Raw genomic sequence first — 21,653 nt, 5'->3', positions numbered from 1 at the left:
ACCTCTGCTGTCTGACTCGTCAACCATTCTTTTTGGAGTTGACCTTCACAGTCGTCCGTCATCATTTTTTTTCCACTTTCCAACCCCAACTGTCAAGGAATGAACCGGGACTCCAAAATAAGTGGCGGCAATGGAACGTTGATTGCTTTAGCCACCAACTTACTCGACTGCAGTTGGCAATCTTTGCCAGTCATGTGAAGACACAACACCTTCCAGAAACACCCTTTTCCCTCTGACCATAGTTCTTGGCGTTACATTCAGAGAAAATTTAGGCAGGTCCATCGAATTTATGACGGGGCAATGACGAGAGGTAAGCACCTAATCGTAAACTCTCCTTTTATCCGCCCCTGTATCCGCCTACCTAGTTTTCGCTGCATGATCTGTAATTCTCTCTTCGTGACTGGCGCATGTGCTGATACAACCCAACGCGGCTCTTGGCTTCTCCCCTGAATTCCTCACCCGTGTGCGGTGTAAGCTGTGGGGGTTCCTCCGCGTACTGCACAAGTGTTGAACCACCTAGGCTGTCCTCCTTTCTTGACAGTCTGGTAGGTAAGTGCCGCAGCAAAGCACCAGGGGAACTTGCCAAGAGCTATATCACCTCCTGGCCTTCCTGATGCGGTAGGCACTTCACTCAAGAAACTTGAGATAATGCAGTACAGCGCAGCGTAACAGAACCCGGTCTCTCCCGTCCGGAGAGTAGGTCTTGATGATGTCTTTCAGGATCAGCTGTTGCTATGCAAATGAAAGCAGAACAGAACTGGGACAGAGATCTGGGCTGTTCTTCGGATCTTTGAAGTGAGGGGGCCGGGTGCATGGCCAGAACTCCATTCCTCATGTAAGCTCAGCCCTCGCTACTTCCCACCCCGGACTGCCACTACCGACCAGTTGACGTACGTACTCCTTTCGCTTCTACCGCCTTCAACTCCCCTCCACGAGTGTCTCGCTAACGATGATTGACAGCAATGCCCAGACGAAAAACGCGCGTCAAACAAGATGGTTGAGCTAGGCTGACTAGGATGAGGTATCATGGGCGTTTGCAAATCTCTCTGCAGCAGCTTTCTCCGCCTTCCCTTTCCTCCCCATTCATCCCACGGCTCTCCCGTCTTGGCAGGCTATCGAGAGGCATGGAGCCACAGAGGTAGACGTGTGATGTTCTTGTTTTCACCAAGCTTCCATCTTGGTCCTAACTCACTTGCGTGAAATTCGAACGCGTACTGTCTGCTGTAGTGTCTAGCCTATCCCTGAGGGGTGTTGATAAAACAATGAGAGTCGAATCGAAGAAAACCAGCTTCTTTGTTCAACCAGCTTCCGCAGAGCCCCAAGTGGACCAGGGCTGTGTCTTCCTCATTGGCAAAGTACACAAATACAGGTGATGCTATAGGTTGAGCTTTTGCCATGGAATTGAACCCCCTGTTTCCATATGAGCGCGTTAGGTATGGGCGGTGCAAATTCGGGTTCCTTCTGTTTCACCCCCACAACCCGAACATCCCTAACTCGGAAGCAGCCCTAACTCTTCTTGCAGATCTTCTCGAGCAACTAGCAAGGGGCCTGTCCAGGGGGGAAGTGGACTCTGTGGAGCCGGGATGACGAATCCTCCCCAGACAAAAAACAACTCCGGCAACTCCATTAGAGAATTGAGAGGGCCAAGCATTGAACGGGGATGGGTGCAAGCCTAGCCACCAACCACCTCAGCTATTTGTGCATCGAGTGTTTCTTGTTTTCGTCATCACGGCCTGTCTGTGCGGTTACAGAATATAGCACCTCAATCTATCATTGTCCAGGGTGCATAATATCAAGCTGCGTTAGGAGGTTCGCCATAGAGCACCTGCTATGAAAGAGGTACCTACCGAGCGGATCAAGCTCGGCTCGAATCCAACAACTTCAGGTACAAGCGAGCCCAAGGCCAGCCATATATTTCGTCCTTTCGAATTTGAACTAATCTGACCAGAGCTCCGTGGGTGACGAATTCGGGAGACTCCTTCACAGTGTCCACGCAAATCCACGTGTCAATGGTTTCATCGAAGGCATCGTAGCAATTTGGATGGAGTCGTGGCAATCAATCAACTTGACATATTGATCTCCGCCAATTGGTCTTCCAGGAAAATGAATGGATGGCATTGCTGCCCTTCCCTCCTAGACGATCCCTGGTCAAAACCCAAAGAAAGTTTCTCCGAACCTTGCTCCCCTACAGCTGCACTCGTCACCACAGGGTTGTTTCGAATGAGAAGGCCCTATACCGTAGCACACTCCGACGAGAACGCCATGGGTGTATGATACTTGGCATGTGAGAGGAGGCTCAAGCTTCCCAGTTCTGGCCGTGAACCTTGCGGTCTGGATGGATGGTTGGATATGCTCCACGAGGCTCTTTCGGTTATATATATCAGACGATCTTCCCGCACTGAGGAGACATGATCTTTTGTTCATCATCAACAACAACAACAACAACAACAACAACAATAACGAACGCCATATCTTGTCTTTTCTGAACTCAAACCATCAAGATGCATCTCTCCTCGCTTCTCCTCGGAGCCATCGCCGCTACCGCCGTCACGGCCCACCCCGGCCATGACATCCGTGCCGAGCACGCTGAGCGTCAGGCCATCCTCGACCTTATCGGCCGCAGCGACTACGGCCGTTGCGCTGACAAGCTCAAGGCCCGTGGCGTTGAGGCCCGCGCCGTCGCTAGACGCGAGGAGCTCGCCAAGAAGATGATGAAGAAGAGAAACCTTGAAGGTAAGTCCTTTCATATCAATGGCCTTCAAGGCTGGATGGACCCGCTCGAAACCGACTGACACCGCTTCCCTCAGCCCGCTCCATCTATGCCCGTGGCACCCACCATTCCAACGCCACTTTCACTCTTCAGACTCCCGCCTCCGAGATCTTCGCTAGCACCGACTTCTGCTTCCTCAGCCCTGAGGTCACTGAAGGCCCCTACTACGTCGCTGGCGAGTATATCCGCGAGGACATCACCGAGGACCAGGCCGGTGTCGATCTTGCCCTCGACCTCCAGGTCTACGATGTCGAGACCTGCGAGCCCGTTCCCAACGTCTACCTTGAGATCTGGCGTACGTTTTCTTTTTCTTTCTCGCTACTTCCCGCCATCATTCTCCAGTGTTTGGTTCCACCTTTGGTAGACCCACAAAGCTAACTCTCCATGTTCCAGACTGCAACAGCACTGGCGTCTACTCCGGCGTCTCCGCCAACGGCAACGGCAACGGCGACGCCGCCAACCTCAACGCCACATTCCTGCGTGGTCTCCAGCAGACCGACGCCGACGGCATCGCCCAATTCGAGACCTTGTTCCCCGGCCACTACACCGGCCGCGCCACCCACATTCACGTCATGGTGCACGTCGACCCGACCGTCTTCCCCAACAACACGATCCGGTCTACCACGGCCTCGCACGTCGGCCAGATCTACTTCGACCAGGATCTCATCACCGAAGTCGAGGCCGAGCCCGTCTACAACACCAACACCCAGAAGCTCACCCTCAACTCCGATGACATGCTCCTCCAGCAAGGCTCGCAGGTCGGCGACCCCATCGTCAACTACGTCTACCTCGGCTCTACCGTCTCTGAGGGTCTGCTCGGCTGGATCGGCTTCGGTATCAACACCACGCTTTCCAAGGACGTCTCTGCTGCTGCTACCTTCTACGAGAGTGGAGGTGTTGCGAACTCCAACGGTGGCTTCCCCGGTGGCCCTGGTGGCGGCGCTGGTGGTCCTCCTAGTGGATTCCCTAGCGGTGGATTCCCTACCGGCGTTCGCCCTACCAACGCGTCTTCTTCGGCCGCTGCCACCGCTGCCCCGGCTTGCAACGCTAAGAAGAACTAAACTGCGTTTCCTGACCCATCTTGCAAAGCCAAGGCTCCCGCCAAGAAGAAGCAAGCTTGATACCAGGCTTAGTTGGGCTCAAGGTGCTGATGATCAGTTAGGTCAGATACCTAGAGTATGGTGTGCGTATGACGGAATATGATGGAGAAGATGGTGTGGTAATGGATGGGACACTCGTTTTAGTTGGATAAGAATCGGATGTGTGTATAAATCTATAGACATACTTAGTTAGCCTAAACCAGGCATATCTGCTTGAGTGTTATTCCGTACTATGGTCAAAAAAGTGTCGTCTGTTTGATTCGTTTGGATGCCCTGAAATCATTGGCGGACCGAAGGCCGCAAGTTAGTTCCTGAGGAGGTACTGTTAAAAGGGCAGCAAGTGGAGAGAACATACCGGCAGTCTAGGGAGCCTATTTTGAAGGTTGCTGTTTTAGATGATTTTCGTTAGTCATCGCTGATCGAACTCTGGTTTCACACCTTGCTTACTCACGACACTGGGACAGAAGCCCAGTTCTGGTTGAATGTGTTGTATCACAATTATGGTATCTATATACAAAGTGCTGAACCAATCGGAACATGCTCGTACATCACCAACGCTTCCATGCCCGCTTACACTGATATTGCCCTGGCAACAAAGTTCACTTAGCACCCACTGCTCAGACTGGTTCTTTGTTGACATCCAAACGCGCCGAACCAAGCTCCTGGGTGGTTACGAATGATAAAAAAAATCCCGGAACCCAAAATCGTAGACGGTATATGACTTGGTAACCAGTGACCAACACCGTTATCTCCGCCATGTATAACCGGCTCTCGCCCTTCCCCAGAAACGTTGAAGCCTACTACGGGCTGGTGCTGAAATGATAATTCTCCCAGAGGTACTCATAATCCTCCAAAATGCCTCCAATCAAGCTCGGCATCCGTTTCCTCACGCCCTCCACCATCGACTTTGTGATATTCTCGTAGAACGCCCCGCGCATCATCCACCACCCCAAGGCCCAGCCTCTACGGCTCCATTCCTCCCGTTCGAGCGGCGTCGTCCGTAGGCTGCGATCTCGCAGCTGCCGAGCGACCAACTCTATCGCCAACCCAAGCACCCACGGAGCCCAGGCCTTGCGCTTATCCTTGCTGCGAGCCATGGCCACTGCAAATGCCAATGGTGACAGAATATGCAGGATCTCAGCAACCTGCGCCGATCCTTGTAGCTGATTGACCAGTTTTGCCGCCGGCTTGATGTCGTCGGCTGTTAGCACCCGCGAAAGGAGGTAGCTGCTGATGTCGCCGGGCGAAGGTAATGTGGGCAGCGACATGCCGGTGCGGGGCATGGTCCATTCTCCGTCCGGTGACGACTGCTGCGGCGACCCTGATGCGCTGGCGTATCCGCTATCGTCCCCTTGGAAGGCGGATTCCTCGTCGGTTGGCGCTTCGGGCAGAGGCTCTCGCTCGGGCAGAACCGGGGTAATCAGTGGCCGTGACTTTGTTATCCTCAGCAGAAGAAGCTTGCAAAAGGCCTTGATGGCTTCTATTATGATGACGGCGCGCCACCGCATGCGCTCGCCGCGGCGCTTGGCCGCCATCTCGATTAAAAGCTCGACATAGTTGACGATCTGCAGAAGATAGGCTACGCGCCGGTAGAGGGGACTCTTGAGGAACCAAAAGCGGATGTATCGTTTATGCGGAGAGGGCGCGTTTGCGAGTGATGGCTGAGATAGCTTGGAGGATGCACGGAATAGCAGGGTATCATGGTAGAGAGAGAGGAGCTGGACGCCGCTGTGGATGGACTCGGAGGCAATCTCGGCATCCCGAAAACGGCCTGTAGACGATGTTAGGAAGCGGTAAGCGATGATGCGACGCGATGATTGCACAAACCAGGTATGATGTATGTTAAGGAACGCAGGGTCGATTCTATCTGGGAGACCTGATGATTATTCTTGGTGATGAAGTTGCCGTACGCGCCCAGCCAATTTGTCGACATGGTGCTCTTGACATCTGTGCTAGTAGTCGATCGCTTCGTTGCTGACATGGATTGGATGATGGGATTTGGGCCCTTGAACCTAGGGACGTCGGCGGCTGTCGACATTGAGGATCTTGAACTGTCCTTTTTTTCGGATGACGATCTCGAGATTAGCGGCGCGACATTGACCGAGAGCCGGAACCGGGATGAAACGTCGTCAATTATCGTGTCGCAATCAATCCCGAACTTGATATCGGGAAGACTAAAGTCGAGATTCCGCGGAGAGGGTGGGAGGGGGGCGAGCGGATGGGAGCTAGACGTAGTAGGATGGATAGTCGGGGAGGTCCGATTATGGTGCGATCATGAAGTCCCTAAGTAGACTGGTATGACGATATCGCAACCTCGGGGTATTCGACAGACGGCTTGAATGGATGGATGGACGGATGGATGGGGTGGATGGGATGCCCTGGATTGAAGATGGAGACGGCAGACAAAAACTGACGGTAGAGGAATCGAGGCCTAGGTATCAGTCGGTTGCAGAACGGTTCTCGATCCGGGGAAGTTCGTCAAGGGAAAACCAAGTGAACGGTCGGTGCGGTGCCAGGTTCAGGTCGCCAGGAGGTGGTGGATAAACCGTGGATCTGCTGTTACATAGAGGTCCGGGTAGAGGTAGGCATGGGCCTCGGCTCCTCCTGGATGCTGCAGGAAAGGCGCCGCCGAGGTGCCCGTGTGATTGTGGAAAGTGCTGTGGCGCCTCAGGCAGCAAGGGCCACAGGGCTGCTCAGGGGGTCGAGCGGGTTCTTCCGGGGCGGTAATGTGGGGGGACAAAGCTGGGGTGCAGGTGCCGTCCATTCGACTTCAGGGGCACTGTACCCGCCCTGCCTGCCCCTGCCCGTAAACCACATCAAACCTCAACCTACCTAGGTTGCGCTGTAATGAGACAGTGCCCTCATACCTACCTCTACTTATCGTTCCCGGTAAATCTCTTGCGAGGACATAAGAAAAAGCGGCACGTATGTTCCACCCAACCGCACAAAGATCCAGTCCCAAGCTCCATCTATCGCCTTCCAGTTTCGAATAGCGTCGGCCTGTGAATTGTTTATCTTCGTTTTAATAGCGAACCATGCCGTGGAAGGTGACCGAGCCCACTGCGATATGATTATGCCTTGGAGATCTTGACTGACGGAAACCAACAGCACAAGACAGCGGAGACCAGGCAACGGGTACGCGAAAACCAGCGGCGGTCTCGTGCCCGCCGGGAGGAGCTCATGCGTGACTTGCAGCGGCGCTTGGATGAGCAGGAGCGGCTCGGTGTCCAGGCCACGTTCGAGATGCAGCAAGCAGCCCGTCAAGTGGCGCACGAGAACAGGAGACTACGTGCCTTGCTATTTCAGAAAGGGGTCTCTGATGCTGAAGTGGACGAGTTCCTAGGTCGTGGAGATCCGGGTCTCATCGACAATCAGCAGGTTCATGATCGCCTCGTGCCGAACGCGGAGCGACCTAAGACACCTGCACGCAGCTGCAATCTGAATTCGTCATGCGAAAACCCGCCACACAGAACGGAGGAGAACTCGGGTCTCCTTGAATCGATCGGCCCGCCGGACGAGGATGACACACCAACAGTTCTGGAAGATTGGCCACATTCCAGCGAAACTTCCTCATCGCATCTAACCGATCCAGCTGTCCTCTATAACTCGGGCATGGAGACGTCCTGCGACGTCGCGGCTGCGATCCTTGCCAACATGCATGGTCACGCAGACACCAGTCGTATACGGGTCGTCCTCGGTTGTACCGGCCCGAGCGACTGTATCGTCAAGAATACGAGAGTGTTTGACCTCTTGGACGAAGCAGCATAATTCTATCCGCCATTATAATCTGCCTTCTCTATATCATCATGCATTGCTAATATTCTCGTAGTGTCTTGCCCTCAAAGATACAATCCTTTGATAATGGTATCCATATTACTCCCTACAGCGCTCTTTCTTTGGAGACGGGAAAAGAAACACATGGATGTCCATCTTGTGCTTTCTTACACCGAACTCAGTTCTTCCACGCCCACCGGTTGCCAGCCCACCGCACGGCATAGACCAAACCGATCAAAACCGGCACCTCAATCAACGGCCCGACGGTTGCCGCCAGCGCCTGATCGCTGTTAGCTCCGAACGTTGCCACGGCGACGGCGATGGCGAGCTCGAAGTTGTTACTCGCAGCTGTGAAGCTCTGCGTCGCAGCGAGTGCGTAGCCCATGCCCATGCGGTACGTCACGTACAACGTCACGCTGAAGATAAGTATGAAATACACGAACAGCGGCGCGGCCACGCGCAGCACCGACACAATCTGATGGACCACAGCGTGGCCTTGGCTGGCAAAGAGTACCAGGATAGTGTACAGCAGACCGATCAAAGACCAAGGGCCCGCGAAGCGCAGGAAGACCTTCTCGAACCATACGGGACCAGCGAGCCAGCGGATGGTAAAACGGCTAAGGATGGCGGCACCGAGAGGCATGCCGAGAAAAACTCCGACGCTTGTGGCGACGACCTCGTACGAGACGTCCCGCACGCCAGATTCGCCGCTAATGACGCGAATAAAAAAGACAGCCAGCGGAGCAAAGAGAACCATTTGGAGGATGGAGTTCATGGCAACCAAGATGGCGCAGTATTCGTTATCGCCACCGGCGAGGCTGGTCCAGATGAGCACCATGGCAATGCACCTGCCAAGGCCGACGAGGATGAGGCCGACACGCAGTTCTTCCTTGTCAGGTAGAAATGCCCATGATAATGCGAGCTGTCACCGGGCAAAGTTAGTCTTGGAATGACGTTCTACGTAAGGCGAGACTATCGGCAAGAAATGCTTACCATCAGGAAAGGCGCAACGATCCAGTTGACAAGGATGCTAAACCCAATCTGCTTCCAGATGGTGCGGTGGGAGAAAAGCTCGTGCAGAGACTCGTACCGCACTTTGCAGAGGATAGGATACATCATCACCAGGAGTCCAATGGCAATCGGGATGGATACACCAACAAATGTCCCCTTCTGCAGTGCCGGGCCGACATTGTCGACAAAATTTCCTAGCAGGACGCCGACGGTCATTGCCAGGAAAATCCACACGGCCAAAAGCCGATCGAGAAGGCCAAGGGATTTGAATGCCGAAACCTTCTTTTGCCTATCGTTGACTGTCTCTCTTGATGGCTGCTTCTCGACGTCTTGGGGTTGGGCATCTTTCGCGGGTATAGTAGGACTTTCACTACTAGAACCTATCTCGGCCATGCTGCTCGCATCTGGGATCACGGTTTTCGTGGTCATGATTGTCGTTTGTGACGTTGGTGCTGCTTGATGCATTCGTCTGAACGTGAACAAGACGATAAATAAAGGTGTAGGAACAACAAACGGTCCTTAGTTGTGTCTCAGGTTCATGGCTTTGGCTTGAAATTAAAGAAGAATAGTTACTTGTAAGGACCAACCTATTCTGTGTATGCTATGGCACCTCGGCCAATCATGTAGAGGGTGTGACATGCACCCATAAACGGGTCTAGACTACACAGGCGGTTACTTCACCATTCACCATTCAGCACACAACCCTACCCATTACTACCTAGGTAGGTACACTAGTAGTGTATCGATACGCGCACGTGGTAGTCTAATAGGCAGCGAGTGTACAGGTACCCGACCTTTGCCTTGCTACCTACAGGTAAGAAGCACTTCCCTCGAGGACTTCAGGATGGCCAAACCCGGTAAGGGAATGGTCCATGCTCCTCAAGGCCCTTCTTACGGTAGGTTGTCGCCTCTCTCGTCACACTGCGATGCGAACTATACGCGATAACCCGTTAGATCAAATTCGAAGCTAATCATCCTTCTTGAAGTGTCATCGGGGGTTTGTTGTTGTACCCCATTATGATGTTGGCATTCTCAGCTCTGGAGCATGGATAGAACCAGCTTTTAAGTTTGACTGAGAGCAAGACGCAGGAGATAGTGTTCAAACGTCCGGTGTCCAGCATCAAGTTGGTCAAGTTCATGGCGAGATACACGATAACTAGAGGCAGGTACGAACAAACACGATAAGATAAATGGAAGGTGAGATAGACAGTTCGGAATCGGAACGGAACGTGGAACACCCAAAGACAACCCATACTTAGGTAGGTACATTACTTCCATCTACGTTTATCATGTTGGAGCATCAAGCCATATCGTCCACTGACGCAATTCAATGAAAGGGAGGGGCGCATAGGAACGAAGAATTCTTGTTACGAAGTTCTTGATGCGAGCCCGTCACGCCATAATTGCAGCCAGTGGAACAATTGAAATTGCAAACAAATCCAACTTCTCCCAAGCCGCTAGAAAAAACTCATTCTTAGGTTCCACGGAGGGAACTACTAAACCAGCCCGCCAAATCAAAGCACACCACCGTCAAGCTCAACAACGACGAAGTTCCAGTACGCGAAAGAAAAAGAAAAGAAAAAATGAAATATAAAATCGGTATATCGAAATGGGCATCCAACGGCCTCAAAGTCTTGAGCTAAGTCTGCTCTCGCCCGGCGCGTGATAATCGGGAACCTTCATTTGGAGGGCTTCGCCCGAGTACCCCAAGTCTTCTGCCACAAGGACAGCCGCCTTCTCGCCGATGAGCAGAGCGGTCGAATAACTGAAAGAGTGCGGCCGTGATTAATGATGTTGTTACAAACAGTCTTCGAACAATGGGGTAGCTAATACTCACGTGTTGCAGCCGACATTGTCGGGGCAGATACTAAGGTCCGCCACCTTCAAGCCCTTGACGCCATGAACGTTAAGGCGCTCATCCAAGACACCGTGCTTGACAATGCTATTGCCTTCTCGAGGGGCCATGGAACACGTCTGCATCAAAACCAAGAGTCAACAATGTGTTGCGCTGTTCGCATTGGTAAAAGCCCGGAAGCAACTTACGCCCAGGCAATGCCATGTCGTCTCGACATGACGCTTCACCCAATCCTCGACGGCTTTGATGTCCTCGTTGGAATACTTCAGCTCCTTCCTCTTCGCCTTGCGGTTGCTCGTCACATGTAGCACGTTGGGCTTCTCATCCGCCGGTGGCACTGGCACCGTCCAGCTGCCGTGTTGGATACCAGCAGTGATGTTTCCAGGCAGAGCATACTTGTTAGTGTCCTCCAAATCGAGGTCGTGCGCGCGTGCCGGAGAGTCGAAGTTGAAGAAAGGATGCATATTCTGCACTTCACCAGCATATGCATCCATCCTGCGAGCGGTTTCACGCGACTTGATATAGCGCCATACCATCGGGACCATATCGCGCTCGTCATTCATAAACCCAGCATCAAAGTCCGGTACTTCGTACGGGTCAGCCGACCTGATGTGTGTCGAACCGCGTGAGAAGGGATATTCCAGGAAGTGAAACATGGTAAAGAAGTTGCCAGGAGGCCTGTGCCATGTGACAACTACATGTTAGTAACGAGCACTCTATCATCGAGTTACTGGCCAAAGGTACTTCTCACATGAGCATATGGTCTCCGAACCAGCCGGCAATCAACGAGTAATGCATTACGGGCTTATCCGGCTTGCTCTTGAAGTATGTCTCCCAGCCCGACTTGAAATGCGGAGTTGGCCACTTCTCAAACTCCTTCAGCTCTTTTTCAGTTGGCCGAATCTTCACGCCAGCCTCGACACCGTTCGTTGCCAGTGGTCCAGTGCCTTTGATGTTCCACTCGTCGAAGACACCTGTACAAGTTAGTAGGGGCTCGTCAATACTACCTCTACAGGTGATGACATGAGACATCAATGTGCTTACGCTTTTGCACCTCAGGGTCACCACGGGCAAAGTCATCGAACGTCTCCGTGCCCGGCTTTGCTCGATATACACTGAAAGTCAAGTAATGATCCTGAAAGTTCAGACCGACGCCAGGAAGATCGACAATTGGTTTGACTCCGGCCTGCCGCAGCTTTTCGGGGCTCCCTGCTCTTTGTTGGCTCGAGTTCTTCTAGTCAGCCTTCAGCATCACTTACCAATGCCAGAGCGCTGGAGGATCAAAGGAGAGGACATTGTTCCACTTGAGACGACGATCTGCCTGCGAGCTCGGAAAACGCGTACTCCGCGATCCTAGTAAATGTCTCCAAGTGAGTAAGGGTCATTCAATCCCCAGATTGGCGCTAACTTACGTTGCCCATAGGCTTCGTTGGACTGTCGGTGTGTTAGTTGACAACCTTGCACATGAGAGTGCACATCTCTGACTTACACAGTCCGTACAGCGACCGCTCGACCATTCTCGATGATTACCTTATCGACCTTGGTGTTACAAGCCAGGTATAAGTTTGAGTGAACGGCCCGAGTGGCGTGGACATAGGCATGAGCACTGTCACTCCGGCGGCCAGTCTAGGTTCGCCTTGTTAGTTTACCACCAACCATCAAAGTAATGGACACTTACATCACGATTGATCCACTTCAACCACTGTTCAGCACCGTGGGCAGTTTTCAGATCTTGTAAGTCGTCCACTACAGGAATTCCTTGGGATTCAGCTGCCCTGAGAAAGTCATCCTTGATGGGATACGTACTACCACCTGTTAGTCTGAAACCGCAATCATTTCTTCATGGGACCTACTAGTTTCCAAAAGACACCTTGATGGGGCCTTCAGAGCCGTGGATATCCCGATTATGAGATGCACGCTGGTATGTTTCGTGCTTCTTCATGAGAGGAAGCAGTTCCTTGGTCGTCCACCCTTTGGCTTGAAAGTCATCATAGTCTGACGCGGAAGCTCGAGTGTACATCTGGGTTCAGTTAGTCTTGACTTTATGGCAGCTGGGATATCACCATCACGCATACCATGAAGTTGATGGAAGACCCTCCGCCGAGCACATGAGCTGCGGGTACAATTGCCCCTCTACCACCGAGCCACTTCGATGGCTTGGACTCATAGAATGTTGCAGTCTTCGAGTCCAATTTCATATTCCGAGGAAAGATACCGGGTCGGAATATCCAAGAATTGTTGAGATTGCTCTCGCCAGCCTCAATGAGAAGCACCTTGAGGTTATGGTCGAGGTTCGCCAACTTGTCGAGATTTTTATGAGTTTCAAGGACGGCAAGTGCAGCTTGAAGCCATGCAACTCACCTGCCAGCAACCACACACCCACAACTTCCTCCTCCGCACACAATGATGTCGAACTCCTCCGGTAGGGGGGACATCGTGATATGAATCTGCGTGTTGTCCAAATCAGAGTCTCTTTGGGCCCTTCCGAGTTTGGTCCTAAACAAAACTTCGATTCACTGATCCATAGAGGTATCTGGGAGCTCTACACGTCTTATACACGGCAATAGCCCCACATTCACTTTCCTTCCCCTCTTCACCTACAAGAGTTTAAAGCCGACGATCCCTCAGGCAGCCAGATTCCCTGACAGTGGTGGTCGGATTGCCCGATGATGATTTTTGGCCAATCTTCGAGGTTTCCCCCCATACCGGACTAGTCCTCAGGCCTTTCGGTCTTTCTTTTTCACGAGTCCTAACCAGTACGAAGTTCACTTGACCCGCAAGGGCTGCAATGCATCTTTGGAAACCCCTCATCAACTTACCCAGACGAGAAATACATACCGTAGCTGGACTGTGCCACGGCGGCTGCATTGGGATGAGCGGGGATGAATGAGTGTCTTTGGTGATGGCGAAGATCCAAGAATCCCCCCTGGTGACTAACAACTCTGATTGGAGCCCGGCTTCCTTCAGTGTGAGGCCTCATATAATAATAGCCGTCACATTTCAGTAAAACAGCTATTCCTGAACAACAATTTACTCACTTTTATAACAACCGATATTCCGTTTTAACATTCTAAGTTTCAACCTGTAGATAGTACAAGCAGAGAAGCATTTATCAGACTGGTGTAAGCGGGTCAATATGGCACATATCTGAAGCGGTTGATAAGTATCGACGGTGCATCGCCGTTCAGGTTTGAATAGAATCACCAATGTTGTTCGACTGATCGGCACTCATTATTATCTCCATAATACATTTATGTATCTTGAGCTTTGAAGAGGTGCCGAAACCAATATTGGAGTGCATGAACTAGTTCTCTCCCCTTTCACTGAATGCGATCAATCTTCCGGCCACCGGTTGTACCGGTCATGGTGCGGCATTGCTTATTTGCAAAAGTCTCTATTAGAAGGATGAAGGAGGGGAAGACGTTGCTTCTTATTAATTCTCAACTTGTGACGAAGATGAGTGACCAAATGCAACACCGCCCTATTAGTTCATGCATCTTTACAAAGCCAGGGCTGCAAGTAATAATAGTGCGGCTTCTATAAAAGGACCAACAAAATTACCCCTAGGGAAGAAGATTATTGCTACCAAATAGGGAGAAGAGGTCTTTGAAGTCAGCGCGGCGAATCTTGCTGAAGTTAGGGCGCTGCAGCAGTGCTTTGTTCATAGACGTTGAAATTGGCAAATTCGAAGCAAAAGGGTCCACGGTTTACAGACGAACAAGATGTCACTTAAACGATACCAGAAAACCAGTGCCGGGCGGTATTTCTTATTCTCAGTGGGATGCATCTAGTTGACAACTCTGAACCACTTAACGTGAAACATGCATTACCGGCACGGCACGGTAATGCACGTCGGTTGGCGAGGAAAGTGAACGCGGGGTTGATGGACACTCAACAACCTGCAGCATCCAAAATCACCAAGGGACTGAATCGCACTCCCCTTGCCCCCTCCTCCTACGACAGACCTTCATTCATACCTGTCTCATACCCAACAGTCATCATGGCTCTCCGGTCTCGAGTTCAGTTGTTTCAATGTTTACCTTGAAAACAGGAACAGATGCTGTACGTCGTGAGCTAGTCATTAGTCAACTGTGAGAGACTCTCTTAGGATCGCAACGGACGGCCTCGTTGACATCTCCATCAACGGGCACCACATGACTTCTTGTTGCTTCTTATTTCGAAGTGACAGTTTGTCCGACCAACCAACTTGTACCCATGTAAAGGGTAGGTAGCCTACCATTCAGGGTATTCGTTGCGAGAAACCGTAGCAATGCCAAGCACATTCAGAGATCAACAACACCCGGGAATGTGATTATCCTCCCCCTCCCCCTTTCCCCAAACGGATCGTTATACAGATGAAGGGTCAAGAGAGATCTTCACCACCTCCTCCTCGTTCTCGCCCCCAAAGGTGAGAAAGACACAACATCGCCAAGTCCCTTTCCCCTCTCTTCATCTCCCATCTTTGGATCTTGGCATCCATGGCAACGAACCGAACATGCTTTTCCCAAGCTTCCTAGGTACCTCTAGGCTCACCTCGCCTTTGAATCGAGTAATCCGCGGTCTTTGTCTTTCCTACCTCCTACTCTCGAGTTCCCCAACTCCGAACATCCAAGTCCAAGTTCCATGTCAGCAGGATAGGACAAGAATGGGGTTTCTTCTCCTTTCATGATTTATTCATTTCTTTCTTTCTCCTTTCTTCTTAGTTATGCGGTCCTACTGCAGAATCTCAATAGGCGATGTTGTACATAGGCCCATATTGGAAAGACATGCCAAATTTTTCGAGCTTCGTGTTGGCCCAAATTCAATACATCAGATCTTGGGTCGTTCCGGAGCTTTATTTCATTGAAGGATGACAACGAGGACATAGGAGTGGGTTGTGAGGAGTTATCACGACTGTGACTAGTGTATATACGCGAGGCGTGTGCATGTTTCTATGATCATGGATGCTTGAGTGGGTTTGATTTGGTTAATTGGTCTCTAGCTCTGGACAACTCTTTGCGCGTATAGATAGTAGTAGTACGAGCGTTTCAATCACGTTCATTGCTGTGACCGGGTGCAAGGCGTTAAATATGGTATGACGTGTTAACTTAACCTGTACGGTTTGCCGTATGGCTCGCACGCTGCGACGCGGAAGTTGTATTTTTAAGGGGATACTGAAAAGATTATGGTAGATGATAACCAACATGTAAGAGCGGCGGTTCAGCTCCAGAAAAAGCATCGTCGAATGAGCTGAGCGGGAAGCTCGTCGCACTAGGTATAGTGAAGTCTTTGATCCAACAAGTGTGCAAGCTGTAGAGGCCAGAGCAGTGGCTTTGGCTTTGGCTTTGGGAGCACATTCAGGACGTAGAAAAGGGGGTTTGGCAGCCATCTTGTCAACCCTTTATTCCAATCCTATCAGGTAAACAATCAGTCGATGGTCAGCCGGCAGACACTCGACCGAGCCCAGTCGTACAGAGAAGGACCACGTATGAGCCAGGGGATCTATTATTAACCTGATTTCAGGGAGGTGATACATGATAGGTAACGTATTAGTTGTTGACGAGACAGTTGTTCACCCTGGTCGGCCGTAACCTGGGATACAGTTACAGGGTCAGGAAGATAACCTTTCGTGAAAGGTTTAGGACGACATGCAGGTTTGCGTACCTGGTGATCATCCTACCCAAGCCCGTTGCCGTGTAACGTAACGACGCAGGTGGCAGCGGGAAGGAAATCATAGAGGAAGGGAAAAAAAGGAACAGAGATGAAGTTTAGATGCTAGTACCTAAAAACGCCAATTACCAAAAAGTGACAAATGTTCATCATCCAACCAAATGACCGAGCCGGTCTAAGAAAGCAAACCAACGGCAGAATTGCCAGTGTGAACCGTGAATGAACAAGCGAGACCCCGTTCATATACAGTTTGCTGCAAAATCGGATACTTCAGAGGTGACCTGTTGTTCCCTCAGAAAACCACCACCAACCCCAACAGCTCCATCCCATTCATGTTCATGTTCATCGTCATCCCAAACTCCCAATAACCACGAGCAGAAGGCTCTGTGTTGTTCTTCGTCGTGTTCTTTTGCGTCATCATAAGCGTTGTACGTATGTAGTGTATCTCCGTCGATCCGGCATGCGTTTTCGAAATCGAACCATCCCGGCTTCACCGCCGTTTGGAGCCTCCGCCCAGTGACCGATCCTACCTCACCCCACGTATCCCGATAGCGGAACGACCCACCTAAACCGCCTCTCCCGATTCATCCAACCTCTCCAGTTCTTCTACGTTTTCTTCGCTCTTTCTTCTCCCGCAAAAGTTAAGAAAAAGAAAACGGCCCGGGAGTTCCAGCACATGATTCCGGCTTAAGCCCGCAAAGCCCGCAAACGCTGTTGCAGGGCATCTTCCTCTTCCGGAGTTGGTTCGGCCGTCTGGCTCACCGCCTGCTGGGCAGCAGCGTTCGGATCAACCTTGCTGGCGCTGGCTTTATTCAGTTCCTGCCCCAGTTCCAGTCCGGCGTCGTCTGCGAGCTTGCCGAGCAGTTCGTGCACGGCATCGTCGCTCACTTGCACGCTTGTGCTCTGCGTCATGGCGTCCGTGTAGATGCCGTTGCTCATGGCGTACTCCTCGTTCTGCTGCTTGTACTGCTCCAGCGTTAGAAGCGTTTTCTCGGGGTTTACGCTGCGCTGGGCCCGTGACATGGTCTTGGATGACTGGGCCATCATGAACGTCATGCGGTTCATGGCGTTGTTAGCCTGTATCTGGGCGACGCTGAGCTCGGCCATATCAGCGGCTTGGTCCATCTGTTGAGCGATGGCTTGTTTGGCAAGCAGCATGCGGGCTTTTTGGGCGGCTTGCGCGGTTTCGCCCTTTTTGAGAAGCTAGAAAATGTCAACCATAGCTTGTTAGTTTGGGCGTTCCTCTAAATGCGGTGACACGATGGCATGGGGGCGCTCGTAATGATAGACGGGAGTCATGTCATTTTGAAAGACCATGATGCCCAGTATTGATAATGGTAGACAGAGTAGGAATGCGCATCCATCTAGGTAAGAGGAGCATTGCCAGGCCAGGAAGATATTGCGGGACACCGGCCAACAGACATGACCAGAGGGTAAAGAAGGAACGGAACGGGGTGACAAACATTCTGGATCTGCTTCTTCAATTCATTGTCTTGTTTGGCAGCCTTCTGGGCTTCACGTCGTGCTTGCTTGGCATTGAACTGCCAATCCGTGATGGTCATTAGCAACTAATCGATGTTTTCTCATGTTGTTCCGTGATTGTTCCATGCCATCTATGGAAGATCGCAAGCAGGGTAGGCGACGCTGCAAGGGATGGACCACCGACGCAAGGAACAACCCAAGGCCCAATGGCGGAACACATACGCGGGCTTGAAACTCAACTTGCATGTCTCTTGCAAGCTGTCGGTTCGCCATCTTGATTCCGCGGTGAGATGGTCTGTCGGCGATGGACTAATGGAGGGAGGTGGGGGGTTTAGGGTCGGGGCGACGGTCGGTGACTACGTAGGACTCGGCGGGGACAGCGAATGAAGTCAAGCGGTGGACTTAGGCTCTGGAAAGCAGGATCCAGTTGTTAGGATATCGCGGGTACGGTTGTCGTGACGGATGATGGCCGGCGACTGGAATACTATCGGGTCGAGTAGGTCGGTGATGGATGGTGTGTCAACAATGGAATAGAGGTACCTGATCGATATCTTGGATGTCCGCAAGTGTTGAATGCTGCTAGGTACTAAAAGTTACCTTAAGTGCTACGTAAGTCACTGCTAGCCTGTAGTGCCTACTGTGCTGTTGCGTGCTGGACGGCGACGTACAGAATGGAGCCTGGCGAGCGTGACAGGGTTCAGAATGACGGGAAGCCCTTCAGGTTGGGAAGATCCGGGACGTCCGTTGGTCGGCGGCCTGTCAGCGCGAGGCAGTCGCCCGAACTACGGACCCGTGATTGGCCCGGATGAGACGCTGAAGTAGCATGTGGGGCCTCTGCATTGCCACCCCGCCCTGCCCGCGCTTTCCACAGATTCCACGCTATGACGCAGTCCTGTGGCTGGTGCCTCCCCTCGAGCCCCCTAAGTGTGTGTGCCAAACTGCCAGTGCGCCGCATTTTTAGAGGGTCCCGCTTGGCACCGTGAGTGACATTCGCTGGCCAATTGAGCGGTAAACAGCGAGCCTCGTTCGTTGCTGGGCGGTCTGCACTGTCGACCCGCATTGGTGTCGTTCGCTGAACGGAACCGGCGATTCGATCTTTTGACGGTTGGCAGTTGCGGTGGAGAGAACAGGAGCGTTTTTTGCCTTTCACCTCTAGGCCAGAATAGGAGCGAACAGGGGAGAGCCACCTAAATGAGGTGGCTCGGCCTCGCGATTTTTTTTGGGGGGGGGGAGGAAGCTAGAATACCTCTACTGGCCAGCAACTGAACCAGACGACAAGGGCCCGGATGACAGGGCAAGTGAAGTCCGAATGAAGACCGGCATCAAGCCACACAGTATCTCTAGCCTATTGTGCACGGGCAGCAAAGTCCCGCCAATTCGCAACGGACCGCCGACGGAAGGAAAATGAGCGCTCGCTGGGCTCAGACTGGCTACAAGCCTAGAGGTCTTTTCCGATAACTCTTTTTTTTTTTTTTTATCAGCGACCCCCAGTGGCTCCTGCGGGCTCTGTTCGTGGCTCGCGCGCCCCCCGAGCATATGAGTGAAGGGTTTTTCGTTTTTCTGGACAAAACTTAGAGCAGAAACCATAGACCACGGATTCCAATCTTTCCGGCTTGACTCGCTCCTCTTCTTCTCCATTTTATCTTCTTTGTCTTGGGCAATTTCCTTTTTTCAACAACATCTCTTAGACTCTAGACTTGTATCCATTTTCCTTTTCTCTTGGGGTTTCCCACTCAGCTAGGAACCACACTCCACCAAAGCTCGGCTCGGAACACGACCCAACATCATGTCGATTCGCAAGCTCAACGTGCAGACCTTCCCGCGCCCCCCGCTGGTCGAGAGGGCGCCCCGTCACATTCAGATCAAGTGGCACGGTCAGCTCATCGCCGACGTCCCTCCTGGTGAGGCGTACTGGGTTTTGGAGACCCATCATCCACCTAGTTAGTCCACCCCATTCTTCCCGCAGTCCTCATTCCTACGTCGGGGTCCTCCAGCGTTACACCCCGTCCCGACATCCACTGCACAACCCAACACGGCCAGGTCCAGGTTGCCGACGTGTTGTGCGGATCACCCTTCACCCTTCTTTTTTAGAGGTGGAAGTTCTGTCGCTCAAACTGTAGCCACCTCAGCTCGTCCCGACGCTGCTGTGAATGCTTTGTGAAGTCGTCGACTAACTCTCATGCCTCCCCCCGTCTGCAGCTTACTACATTCCCCCCTCGCTCGTGCGCCTTCCGCTCGCGACCACTCCCAGATCGACTTTCTGCGAGTGGAAGGGAACCGCCACATACTACTCCATCATGAGTCCCATCTCGGCCGCCGAGACCATCTCCAACAGAATCTGGGCCTACAACGAGCCCGCGAAGGGCTATGAGGCCATCAAGGGCTACCTTGCCTTCTACGCCTCTCCTTGGGAGTGCTATGTGGACGGCGAGCGCGCCCAACCCCAGCCTGGTGATTTCTATGGCGGTTGGGTGACGAGCGATGTCGAGGGTGTCGTCAAGGGCCAGTGGGGTACCTGGGATCCTGTCCTTTAAGGATTTCCAGATCGGGTAAAAAACACAAAGAAACAATTTCAAGATCAGGGAGTATGGGGGGAGCTTCTCTTGGTGTGTTGAGGGGGTTTTCTGGAGTTGGGCCGGAAGGGTTATAGAAACGCATACACATGGCTGGTTTTTTAAAACGGTGCATATGGGATCGGAAAGCGCATTTTGTTGGGAAGACAGCAACAGAAGAAAATGTCATCATCCTTTTAGAAGGCGCTGCAATACCTAGAAGAGGCATTCGATGCAAATCGACCATAGCATGTTGGATTCTCTGGCTTGAGCGGGATCACAGAAATAGTGCGTGTTGGCGTAATGATGTGACAGTTTTGGGAGTGTAAATGCTCGTCAGATGCGGGTCAGATGCGGAATGGGAACCCGAAACGACGTCGTGGTATCAGATCCTTGGATGTGATGTTGATTAGATGGTCGGAACCGGAATGCCGAGATTCCAAGCATGCACCGAAACCTGCGATCGCCCGTGAGGCATCGGAGAACGAAGCGGTGGCTGGGCTAGGCCGGATATGTGTTCACCTCGGGAGCCCGATGCACCGATGTAGGAGGCCGCTTGGGACTATACAGTATGACCCAAACATCTGTATAATATGTAACGAAGGTGACGCTGACAAGCCCGGAGGAAGGTAGTGTAGGTTGATCTGGGTTCGGTTAGCTGCACTGGCTTCAGACATGGCTCCATAGAATGGGGGTAATAATATGTTCGAGAAGGAGTGTGGAAGTCACTAAAGAACAATGGAACAAAACCAGAGGCAAGGGATGGCCGCCCATATATCCTTTTCCATTAGTCTTCCCCTAGCACGCGTCGTCAGTTGATCCCCGTTATGAACTCCACAGGAAGTGGAGGGTTTCGTGGATTAGTCGTGGGTAAAGCTGGAGAGGAGATGGCGTTAAAAGTGGAAAGATGCTAAGTTTAGTAAGAATAATGGTGTGAGATTGGGGGTCACAAAGTGGGAAAGCCGAAAGCGTGTCCTATCCACCAGCGAATATGAATACGTAGCAGAATTCAACAACATGGAAGTCTAGAAGGCGGCTCCATCAAGTAAGTGCCATGTGGGAGGCAAGCGATGACTAGAAACGATATGGGAAAAGGCTAGTAGCGAGATGACAGATGGAGACACAGGGAGATGAGGTCGTGGTTGAAACCCAAGCCGCGGGAGGCTCTGCACGCGTGTTCCGTTTCTAGGCTCACAAACAATTAAATTTTCTGCGGGGAGCCGAACACCACTCTTGCTCTCTCTTTCCTTCTTTCATCGCGAGACATACCGAGTCTTCTGAATGGTCAAAAGGCCCAGAGCCAAGCAATGGTTGGCTCTGGACGTCGTCTCGTCACACCTTGCACTGTATCAAAGTGTAAGCGAACGCCACGCCATCCACACTGGCAGTCCATCTTCATCCACCTTTGCTTAACTGCATCGGGGATGGCATTTCTCACCTCCATTTGAAAATGCCAGTGG

At 52.0% G+C, this 21,653-nt stretch overlaps 7 protein-coding genes across 8 annotated transcripts; 3 read left to right on the top strand and 4 right to left on the bottom strand.

Moving 5' to 3' along the window:
* Positions 1-2,501: 2,501 nt before the first annotated feature.
* On the top strand, positions 2,502-3,831 carry NCU01849 (extracellular dioxygenase; the record flags this gene model as incomplete). The annotated part of the gene is made up of 3 exons (XM_958790.1): positions 2,502-2,733; positions 2,808-3,065; positions 3,164-3,831. The coding sequence occupies 3 exons, from the start codon at positions 2,502-2,504 to the stop codon at positions 3,829-3,831; spliced, it is 1,158 nt and encodes a 385-aa protein (XP_963883.1).
* A 487-nt stretch (positions 3,832-4,318) lies between these two features.
* pex16 (peroxin 16) lies at positions 4,319-6,405 on the bottom strand. The gene is made up of 2 exons (XM_958791.3): positions 5,698-6,405; positions 4,319-5,641 (listed from the first exon to the last, which is right to left on the bottom strand). Exons 1-2 carry the CDS (start codon positions 5,906-5,908, stop codon positions 4,671-4,673), a joined length of 1,182 nt encoding a protein of 393 aa, XP_963884.3. The 5' UTR covers positions 5,909-6,405; the 3' UTR covers positions 4,319-4,670.
* A 264-nt stretch (positions 6,406-6,669) lies between these two features.
* Positions 6,670-7,740, top strand: NCU01851 (hypothetical protein). Its single transcript, XM_958792.2, has 2 exons — positions 6,670-6,917; positions 6,979-7,740. The coding sequence occupies exons 1-2, from the start codon at positions 6,906-6,908 to the stop codon at positions 7,636-7,638; spliced, it is 672 nt and encodes a 223-aa protein (XP_963885.1). The 5' UTR covers positions 6,670-6,905; the 3' UTR covers positions 7,639-7,740.
* Positions 7,741-7,822: 82 nt separating this feature from the next.
* On the bottom strand, positions 7,823-9,189 carry NCU01852 (arsenical-resistance protein; the record flags this gene model as incomplete). Its single annotated transcript, XM_011394578.1, has 2 exons — positions 8,638-9,189; positions 7,823-8,566 (listed from the first exon to the last, which is right to left on the bottom strand). The coding sequence occupies exons 1-2, from the start codon at positions 9,118-9,120 to the stop codon at positions 7,823-7,825; spliced, it is 1,227 nt and encodes a 408-aa protein (XP_011392880.1). The 5' UTR covers positions 9,121-9,189.
* Positions 9,190-10,281: 1,092 nt separating this feature from the next.
* Positions 10,282-12,945, bottom strand: NCU01853 (choline dehydrogenase; the record flags this gene model as incomplete). Its single annotated transcript, XM_958794.3, has 12 exons — positions 10,282-10,420; positions 10,493-10,629; positions 10,699-11,188; positions 11,262-11,484; positions 11,555-11,719; positions 11,770-11,863; positions 11,923-11,944; positions 12,000-12,136; positions 12,189-12,315; positions 12,364-12,530; positions 12,586-12,810; positions 12,913-12,945. 12 exons carry the CDS (start codon positions 12,943-12,945, stop codon positions 10,282-10,284), a joined length of 1,959 nt encoding a protein of 652 aa, XP_963887.3.
* Positions 12,946-15,966: 3,021 nt separating this feature from the next.
* Positions 15,967-18,842, bottom strand: NCU01854. 2 transcript variants are annotated; one of them, XM_011394579.1, is made up of 5 exons: positions 18,310-18,842; positions 17,864-18,217; positions 17,623-17,700; positions 16,154-17,362; positions 15,967-16,081 (listed from the first exon to the last, which is right to left on the bottom strand). In XM_011394579.1, exons 2-4 carry the CDS (start codon positions 17,912-17,914, stop codon positions 16,847-16,849), a joined length of 645 nt encoding a protein of 214 aa, XP_011392881.1. In that variant the 5' UTR covers positions 17,915-18,217; positions 18,310-18,842; the 3' UTR covers positions 15,967-16,081; positions 16,154-16,846. The 2 variants fall into 2 exon arrangements, with proteins under 2 accessions (XP_011392881.1, XP_011392882.1); XM_011394580.1 differs by having other exon boundaries at positions 17,864-18,842.
* A 198-nt stretch (positions 18,843-19,040) lies between these two features.
* On the top strand, positions 19,041-20,892 carry NCU01855 (hypothetical protein). Its single transcript, XM_958796.2, has 2 exons — positions 19,041-19,581; positions 19,841-20,892. The coding sequence occupies exons 1-2, from the start codon at positions 19,428-19,430 to the stop codon at positions 20,173-20,175; spliced, it is 489 nt and encodes a 162-aa protein (XP_963889.1). The 5' UTR covers positions 19,041-19,427; the 3' UTR covers positions 20,176-20,892.
* Positions 20,893-21,653: the final 761 nt, after the last annotated feature.

Source organism: Neurospora crassa, linkage group I (assembly GCF_000182925.2).
Source record: "Neurospora crassa OR74A linkage group I, whole genome shotgun sequence".
Taxonomy (NCBI): Eukaryota; Fungi; Ascomycota; class Sordariomycetes; order Sordariales; family Sordariaceae; genus Neurospora; species Neurospora crassa.
This window is presented reverse-complemented; position numbering and strand designations above follow the sequence as displayed.